Genomic DNA, 10,548 nt, shown 5'->3' with positions numbered 1-10,548 from the left:
AACAAATAATTATGTTATTTCCTCCTTGCAGAGCGTAATAAAACTAGCATTCAAAGATTAATTAATAGCTGAGATTGATACACCAATGATTCTGTCTCGCGTAAAGTGCAATAACAAATATCCTGACATTACTTGACAATTGCGATCATTTGATCATTGTCCATTCCAGTCAATATCTCCATTATTGATAATGTCAAGCACGAAATCTCCGATTTTTGTATATGCGTTACGTCTTCCCATTAACATGCATAAAACCAACCCCGATGGACTTGTTCACTATGTTTTCGAAAACACAGATATTTCCCCTTCTGGATTAAGACAAGTTAAAAAAAAAATGATAGTAATACATTCTTCAAAACTTCCCCACCTCTATAATAACATATTTTATATTTTGCGTTTACTGGGTTTCAGAAGAGATAGCTTTGCACTCGTCAAATTTTGCTCCCCGTCCTCGTCATAGGCTATGCACTCATACGAGACGTAGTCGGAGGCCTGGACGTCATCGATGAGAAGTGTTCCGATTCTCTCGTTGTCATCCAATCCTCCAGGAGCATGAATGACGTGAAGAGTTCGACTTGAGTTGGAGATGCGTTCTGCCCCAACCTTGACCCAGCGGAAGTGATTAACTGGTGGGTTGGCGTCGGATGAGCACGACAGGGAGGCAGTACAACTCTCACCGGTCCAGTTCGTCGATGCTTTAGGTCTAAAGATTATCGCTGGATCTACGAGAGAGTTCGGAGGTATAGGAAGGATGAAATGAGGGTTGTTTTTCTAAAGGAATTTCTTGTACAATATGTATGGCATATTAGGTCATCTGTGTATTGTGGGTGTGTTTGTTTGTGTGTTTGTTAACCATCCGTTCTCAGACATCCAAACTGCACACACAAACACACACAAACACACACACACACACACACACACACAAATGATTATCTGTATGCTGCGTGAAAGGGAAGTTCTGAAAAGCAACAATGAAAGGCGTGCTAACGGTATTTTTTCACATGAGTTAATGCGTCGACAAAAAACAGTTAAAATATTACGCTCCGTCATGAATATAACATTCCAGTTAACGTCTTATATAAAAGGGTACCAAAAAATATAGACCAAAAATGGTGTTCTGCACATTCGCCTCAGTATTTGCGTCGAGGATCTAAAGATCGGTTATTATATCAATATGTATATCATTTCCTGCATGTGAAGCGACTAATAAGCAATAGAAGCACAGTGAAGATTTCGAAACTGACGTGACTTTCATATTATCAAGTAGTGCGAACACTGAAAGGGAATCGTTGGCAAGCTCATTCGTTCAATGGTGCGGTTTTCGTAGTTAAATACGTGTATGAATTATAGGAACAAACATGCCATCGTTGCAATTTAGTGTAGTAAATCTGTTTCCGTCGAGGTGACAGGGTTTTTACTTTCACTCAGATTCACATTTCAATGGGGAAAGTTACAGAACGCTTAGGACACTTGAACATGAGCCACAGAGCCACTTAATTGTTTATTCGGTTTTACTCATTTATTAAACAAATTTAAGTTAACAGAACAGTATGAAGTGATATTCTGTTATGATTTGGCATTGGATGATCAAATCAGGTCGGTTTTAAATGTTTTTACTGAACGTAAACATAATATATTAATGAAAATATAATTGAATTACAAGTCTCCAATTGATCGAAACCCAAATTTGTTTATTAATGAAAACAGATATTAATTTCCCCATTCCATCAACAATGGTATGGGTGTTGTGATATAACTATGTTGGCCATTGTGAGTAAGAGGTCGTAGTTGTTAATTTTGATTATCTTACATACTGACATTATAAATATTATGGAAGATAACATCGCGACTTCATTAAGGCCCCTATATAAGTTTAAGGTATGAATTTGCAAGACTGTGATATCACTGGTTCTCAACTAGATATAGATATCGACTTAAATATTGAGTGACCCCTCTCTCTGAAAAAGAATTGAGAAAAAAGCATTCAAGCTCACACTGGATGTCGAGGATGACCGAAGAATTTAAAACAGTGAGGTTTGAAGGCGAGACGCGAAGACTCAGGCTGCACACAAGGGTTCTCCTGTGGTCCCCTCGCGAAGGCCTGTAAGTGAGAATACTCGTTGCGTTAACGACCTCTCCACGCCCACCCTGCCCATCGGTCTCGGGTTGGAGGGTTACGGCGTCAGCAGTGACTTCTCGGGTATCAATGTACCAGCGGAAGGTCGGGGCCGGGTAGCTGCCCGCAGAAATGCACGAGATGTTCTGAGTTTGGTTAACTTGAAGGTTGTTAGTACCAGTCAACTCATGTGTATCTGGCAGCCCTACTCGTTTAAGGGGAAAAAGCATCAACAAACCCAGTAAAAGCACAATCGAAAGAATATGCAAAATCTGACATTACAACTAACAGTCAGACAGTATCAACTAAATTACATTTGAGAGGAATAGGTAATGATATATGTAAGTAGGGCCTATGGAATTGTATGAATCTTATCAATATACACGTACAAGTACGTAACCTATTCATATGCATGTGCACATATACAACTTTTTTTTTTATCATAGTGATATGTATACATGTACACATACATACGCATCTCATCTTGCATACATAAGCATCCTATACATAATCAAACATGGATGCAAGTAATCTTTTTCACTTGTCCCATTATAAAACTATTAGTGACGCATGGCAGCTTTATGTAGGAATAGATCTGTGTGATGTAGATAGTCAGTGTCGAATAAAATCTGTCTGAGCAATAATGTTTACAGATATAATTATTAGTACACGCATTATATACGTGAATATAATTGTTATGTGTGTCAACATGCATGTCATATCTAGATATCTGTCTTTACTTATACATTTATCAATATGCATGCTGAGGTACTAAGTAATGAAAAAAGTACAGTGTATTATCATTTAACTATTTTCTTTCCACGAAAATGAATATAACCAGTGTATTATGATATCATAAATCTAATATGATATACAATATAATACACACGATTATGATGCATAGAAAGAGATGGGGGGGGGGGGCGAGAGAGAGAAATCATAAGAGTGTAAACATACTGTTCACTACATGCTATTTCACAAATTGAATAAATCGGGTGAGAATGATAAGGGCGTTAAGGTATGCCTCGAACACAATGGCTTTAGAGGCAACTTAAACGTCCTTTAATGTTTCTGGATAATGCCGATCAGAGAGGTGCGAGTTCTCTTCCACTTCCCTACACAGCTACACGAATAACACCACTGATTATCGTAATCATGGGAATATGTCGCTTTAAAGGGATCGTATAGTTTTGGTTCAGACCTGATTTCAGGTTTCTAACATTTTTGTTTGGATAATGAGAAACCTCTTATGAAATATGAAAGAACAACGTTTGTTTGATGAAAATTGGTTTTGAAATGGCTGAGATATCCAAAACAGAGCGATTCTAATAAGTGCGGGACCCACGCTTTTTTACGATTGCTTTATTTTACTTTGTTTTTGCATGTTTCAGTCATGCCAAACCCGATTTTCATCAAATAAACTTTGAATTCCTCTTAAAATGGTATGCTCATTACTATTTCATAAGTGTTTTCTTGGTATCTCGCAAAAAGTTAAAAGCCCACTTTTCATCTCCACCAATACTGTACCATCCCTGTAATGTTGTTTCAGGTAAAAGGTAACCATGACATAATAAAGAAACAGTGAACATACGGGGATGTATAATGGTGAGACTAGTGTCACTAGATCCAAGGCCATCCTCGGTGGTTGCCTGGCAGCGGTAAGTCTTTTCATCGTTTTTGGTGAGTCGTTTTATGGTAATATTCCCACAGCATACGCCGTCGGCCTTGAATATGTACTTAGAAGTGTTCCTCTCTTGGGGGTTACATTGTATTCCAATAGAATGGTCTTCCTGCGTGCAACCTCCCAAGTTGACATCATTATCCACAATCCACCCCAGGTAGAATTTCCCAGTATTGATGGACTGCGGACGATACGTGCAAGTAATGACCACATCAAATCCCTCGACTCCTTGTCCTTGGACGAAAGTTGACATTGTAAGCTCACTCGTTCCTGAAGACAAAAATCGTATGAAATTGGCGTGACTGATGACATTGTACAGAACTTTCCAGTGTTAACCAGCTTTAATATCTATCTAACATTTCCACCATTATCATCCATCATTACTTCCCTCTTCCCTTGGGGTTTTGATTTGTTGTTTCGTTTCCTATATTCTTGCAATTTTGTTTTAAATTTGTAAGACATTTTGAGGATTTATACGAAAGCAGTCCCAAAATCTCTACGCTCAAATAACGATACAAAAAGGAGGAAAGTTATGAAGCAAAAACTAGTGTGTCACAAAAGCTTTCTGACAGAACACACCTATCGCTACAGTCTGGTATAAGTATTAAGTATAAAGCGTTTTCTATAGGGACATGAAACAGTCAAAAGATATGAGATTATTTTACTTCTAACAGAGATAAAATTCTTATTGTTCTTTTTTTTCCATTACGACTAGTGACAAATAGGATGATTACTATCAAAAAGTATCAAAAAGATCAGTTATCTTTAATTTAAAATTATTTTCAGTGATTTTTTTTTTTTCATTCAATACAATTATGTCATAAATTGCATAGCTATACTCATTCAGATTAGAATGGGCGGTCTTTTTTTATGGAATAAAGACACATACTGAAATGCGTGTGGCTATCGATAAACGTCAGCACGTGTCAACAATACAAAACCTCGCACTCGAACTGAAACAAAAACATAGGAGAAAATAGCTTCTGAAATAATAACAATTATGATAACGATATAACATTTATATAGCGCTTAATACTGACGTTTCTAAGGGCATTAACACGGAAAAATGGGTATCTATATATCGTATTATGTACATGATCGACAGTTAGTGGCCTTTACCTTCCGAGACGCAGGATAAGATCAAAGAGACGAACAAACAGAGTGCCAAGATAAGCCTATTCGTCTTCATAGTGATAGCTTCACGGTGCCTCATCGCCTCATCTTCTCAGTCTGCATAATACTGTGTGGTCTCAAGTAAGCAAAGCATACTAAGACTGCGCTGTATAATTGTCTTTGCGTGTCTCTTGGCAGTGACCACTTCCTGCTCTCGATTATGATATTTTTTCCGAATTCAATTAAGCTCCATTAATAGGTAATGCAAGCACTACAGTTTTATAATAGTGTAGGAATATTCCACAGCACAGCCAATGTCGCATTGTGGTTTGAAAGAGAGCATGCGTTGTACAGGTGAAGGAGGTGTCGCAGCCCTCTCAACTGATCTCATAATTTGTTGCTTAGCATTCAAGAGCTTTAAAACAAATAATGGTATGCGTTCCATCTGTAAAGAGGATGTATTTGTTTCAGGCGTTTGTATATGTACCGAAAAATTATAATGATGTCTACAGGCGTGACAACAAACTCTGGTATGTTGTATTTCACTCCTGACATCATTATCTTCCTACTGAGTGCTCTTTTATGTATTGTGCCGGCGCCACGTTTTCTGAAGTTGGGGGGGGGGGCACTTCCGGGTTTCATGAGTTAAAAAGCATAAATAAATATATATATATATATATATATATATATATATATATATATATAATATATATACATATATATATATATATATATATATATATATATATATATATATATATATGAAGAGTTTGTTTGCAAAAACCGATAAGTCCATTTTTGAAAATTTTGAAGTACGGTCTCTGTAATAAAGTACAAAATAATACCTTTTAAATGATATATTGGTCACTACATATAAAGGTACATTTTGGAAGTTATGGTCAAAAGAAGCACAAATTTTCTTATTATTCTCTTTATTTTTCTTGACCTTTAATCGCAAATATCTCCATTCGGCAAATATGGACTTATCGGTTTTTGCAAACAAACCCTTCATATATATATATATAAAGATAAAGGTCTTCAGCTCATCTTCCGCTTCCACATCCGGGTTTTCTTCAGCTGTAAAGCAAAAAAAAAAAACAAAACAAACAAAACAAACAAACCCCAAAACCAAAACCAAAAAAACAAAATACAAAAAACCACTTAGCACTTCCGGGGCGCGGTAAAAAAAAAAAAAAAGGGGGGGGGGGTGGCCGAAAGTGGTGACACCTTATGTATTCCTTTGTATGATGCAAACAACGGGGGGGGGGGGGGTGCCGAGCCCCCCCCCCCCCTCCGGTTCCGCCGGCCCTGGTCTGTACTGACCATTACTACAGTCAACCTGTCAAATGGCTGTAATGGACAGGTAGTCACTACAAACAGGGCCTTTACCATGGCTTTACTGTATAAAAGTCCACGATGACACTTTGTATATGATTAATACTGACTATCAAATCAGTACTTGCATCTCTCTTATAATTCGTGCATAATTTCACTCCACATGACGGCATAATCTCTAGTAGTCTCCTCATCCAGTTCTAACATCAAAACTTTTATTCATAACTTTTGCATCGGGTTCCGATTTTCCTCAGGCTTTCAACGACTGATGTGTGCTACTAATGTTTCTGCTTTCACTCAATACACATGTCTCTTAGGGTTTTGGTTTCCTTTAAGTTAGGGTCCAGATTTTCCTCTACTTTCAACCCTCTGTACCAACTTTGCACAAGGGTCAATAAACTATTGGTGTGTGTGGGAGTGTGTAGTTGTAGTTGACACCCAGACAATGGTCCTACACAATGGTTAGGGTTTTAATGCCCTATTACATATTAATGAGAAATTCCACTATCACAGCTAATCTTTATTCATCCTGAAATGTTGTGCATGCAAGCACATGCAAACATAATTAGGCTTACTCTTTTTCATATGCATGCATTTTAACCTTTACCATGTAATCAGACCAGCAGTGTCCAGGGCAATCCATCAGAACTTATTAATATGTCTTGGAGCAAGAGACCAGAGGTCTAGTCAGCAAGATCTCTGAAAAAGGTGATATTTATGGTATTCATGTCTATTGTTTAGGGTCATTGTAAGCACACACTCACATACACACCACTGATTCCTGCGTAAAGTTCAACTTTGTACAGAATGTTCAAATTTGACCAAAGTCTTGCACTTAACTTTAAAATAAACCATGGATTTAATGAAAATACTTCATGCTTTCATATTCAAATTACCTCCAACTAAATTGTACACTATTAAGCTATTACACAGTACTCATAGCAATGACAGTGTTATCTGATATGTAGTTTTCGAACTATTAAGGATCAAAAGTGGGAAATGTTTTTTTTTTTTTGTAGCACCATGGACCTAATAAGCCAGTTCGGAGTTCCACTTTGCGCATGAGCAGAAAGAAGGTCATTCGGACCAACAGGCACGTTGGTTTTTTAAGTCACTGGGATAAGCGTCTGTGGTGTATTATTATGTATAATGATTATTCATGTAATCCTTATAAATGCTGCTTGCCAGCACATCCACCTGACAGCAAAAGTGGTATTTGGCAATATCGATAGAAAGAGGTTGTTCTTACATTCAATGTAAGATAATGAAATGGACGCTTTCCCAAATGTTAATTGACGGATCATCCTGGCCATCTGGTCTATGCGAGTTCATTCTTTGTTTAAGCAGGATTGATGAATACCATAAATCGCTTCGTAAAGCTTATGCATTATGTCGCTCTGAAAACGAGTGAAGAGCCCCTTAACCGACTGAGAAAAAAGAAAGGTCATTCGGACCAATGTGCCCATGAGCTAACTCCGAACTGGCTTATATACAAGGACATTCATCGTATCGTAATTAATTCATGCACCTGTACATCTCAAAAACCCCACAAAGACATTTTAAGCATACTTCACTGCTTTGATCCCATGATCGTCACCGCCAGTAAGCCGGGAGAATAACAAGACGGAGATTCGAGACATCTAAAACAATATGCGCAGAAGAAAATAACTCACAAAAATCAAGTAAAGTGACTGTGCAGTTGTGGTGTATGTTAGGAAATCATGCCTCAAGTAATTTCGCTTGGGAGAAGCAGGCAATATTTTAAAAGAAAGTTAACATTTTGGCAGAATGATTGTCATTTATGATCTCAATATTTCACTTTTCCGCAGCTTATTCCAGAGCAAAATGGGGTGGTAATGGTAGAGAACAGGTGCGAAAATGTGCGAATCAGCAATTGCCCATCTTTTGACACAAAATTTGTCATGATCTCAGGTTTTGCCGCTCCTCATCATCTGTATTCATTCAAAAACATTTCCGTCAGAAAAAGGCACATCAGCGACACAAGATTGAAATGAGGGAAACGATACGATGCATGATCACACAATCGTTATTGTCAAGACATCTGAATGTACTCATTAAGATGCACATAATCATGTGTCAGTGACGATCATTACATCAGAGAATGACTGCCGTGAATATTCTATGGTATATTAGGTCCATGGTAGCACCTAGTACATACATTTGGGTGGGCAATATCATAGCAGTAACAAATGAATGAGTTTGAGCACAACATGGTTTACGAGAATGGAGTCACAACCGTCTTATTTCCTTTGGATCGAATAGTAACGCTGGACACACACAAAAAAGAAGGTTTATATCAAGCCTCACTGCCATTTGAATGAAATTTGATCTAATCCATTCTTTCGCACGTAAGCGAGTATGGGGTTATGAATTGAGCAGACATATTGAAGTTTTACCATAGTTTTTTTTTTAAATATAGCTTATAATGTTCACTGAAAGGGTAACACCTGATTTTATAATCTATGCTGAATCTTTATTGAAGTGACTTGACTGAAATTATCTTTTCATGTGAAAAGATTACAGACTGGTTAGGAATAATTACTGGTAAACGACATTCCAATAAGATTTTTTTTTTTTGAATTTTGTTAGTTTTGAAATTCAGTAATGAACCGCATGTGGGATATAATTCACGAACGTTACGATCCATCATGTCCATTGCGAAAACTTATCAATCATGCCGGATTTGGAAGCGTATGGTAAAATAAACGTCATAGATTGAGGGTTTTTTCCCCATTTATATTTCTCAAGTGAATTGATGGCAGCAAAGTGGTCAAAATCGTATTTGTATTCTTTTGAAAATGAAACTTTCACTATTTCAACGTGGATATAATTTACAAAACTATCACTTATTGCATACGTAAAGTTTTTTTTAAATTTCACTTTTGTATTTGCGTGTCAATGTTACATAAATTTTCGTATTGTGCTTTTTGACGCTGTTCCTCTTTCATCTTTTCCTCTGTCTGGCGTTTTCTTGTATAAAAAGTCTGAAATGAATATTGCAGTTTCAAACCTATATTGTCATGAGAAATATTGTGTCTGAAATGAATATTGCAGTTTCAAACCTTTATTGTCATGAGAAATATTGTGATTTTAGTCAGAAATGTAAAATGTATCTGACATTATCCATTACATGTTTCAAAGTAGTGCTTAAAGTAAAACAAAAAGTTTTTTGGTGGTTTAATACCATATTTCCAACCCTAAAAATTTGTAGACTTTAATCAAAGTCATCATGATTGTCATGTTCTCAAATACCAACAGACACGTTACATATTAGAGACATTCAAACTGTAGTTCTTAGTAGCAGCAGAATTATACACTGAAAGAACCCGACCAACTTGACATAGACTATAATAATAGTATTATGAATCATACGTATATGCTTTTGTCTTCAACAATAAATTAAAATACCGATAATTAGGTGACTACTCAAATCCTTTTTCATTTAAGAAAGGTGTTCAACTGAATGAATTACAATCTTACAAACTCGTGTTAATCTTCTACAGAGTCTACCGCAACTGAGGGTATTGGATTTAGGCCTACTAATTACTTATTGTAATAAATGAAACAAAATGTGAACAGACCTATCGATTTTCACAACACGTATAACCATTATGGGCAAAAGACATGAAAAAACTGTATATTTGTAACCAATCTGTGCTTTAGTGACGTGCCACTTTGAAAAACAGCTGCAATCCTTAGATTTTCAAGCAAAAACTATTTTATGCTCAATCTCAGTACAGGCGAAAAAAAAAAAAATATACAGTCCGACCTCTCCTATCCGGCCTCCCTTTTCCGGATATCTCTATTATCCGGATGCGATCTCGGCTTGATTTTTTTTTTTTTTTCATTCTGATAAGTGATAATTACGGGAAAAGAAGTAATTTCAAACTCAATCATAATTCCTACAGTAACTCCAATGAATTACATATCATTCCCAACATTATTAACATACATTCACATCTAATTTTCATCTAAATAGCATGCATTCAGATATTTACTACTCTCATATCACCGCAGAAACATGAACAGATTTTTTTTTTTTTTTTTATCAAAAAAGGGTACGGTACAGACGATCGTTCATTGAGCAAATAATCAGAGAATTCTGAACGCAGACCAGCTGACGAGGATGGGACATGTTCACTCAAAATTAATACATTATACATGTAGCTACCATTGGGTATACAGTTGCGTGTATTAAACACTGAGTCTCCCACATCTGGCCAAATCCCTTATCCGGAAGAGCGCCGGTCCCGACATGTCCGAATAGTGAGGTCGTACTGCC

At 36.8% G+C, this 10,548-nt stretch overlaps 1 protein-coding gene across 1 annotated transcript; it reads right to left on the bottom strand.

Moving 5' to 3' along the window:
- Positions 1 to 384: 384 nt before the first annotated feature.
- LOC140240601 (cell adhesion molecule 4-like) lies at positions 385 to 10,523 on the bottom strand. The gene is made up of 3 exons (XM_072320360.1): positions 10,481 to 10,523; positions 1,995 to 2,321; positions 385 to 722 (listed from the first exon to the last, which is right to left on the bottom strand). The coding sequence occupies exons 1-3, from the start codon at positions 10,521 to 10,523 to the stop codon at positions 385 to 387; spliced, it is 708 nt and encodes a 235-aa protein (XP_072176461.1).
- Between the last annotated feature and the right edge of the window lie 25 nt (positions 10,524 to 10,548).

This window comes from Diadema setosum, chromosome 17, assembly GCF_964275005.1.
Source record: "Diadema setosum chromosome 17, eeDiaSeto1, whole genome shotgun sequence".
Classification (NCBI taxonomy): Eukaryota; Metazoa; Echinodermata; class Echinoidea; order Diadematoida; family Diadematidae; genus Diadema; species Diadema setosum.
Note: the sequence above shows the minus strand (reverse complement) of the source record. Positions and strands in the feature narration are given on the sequence as shown.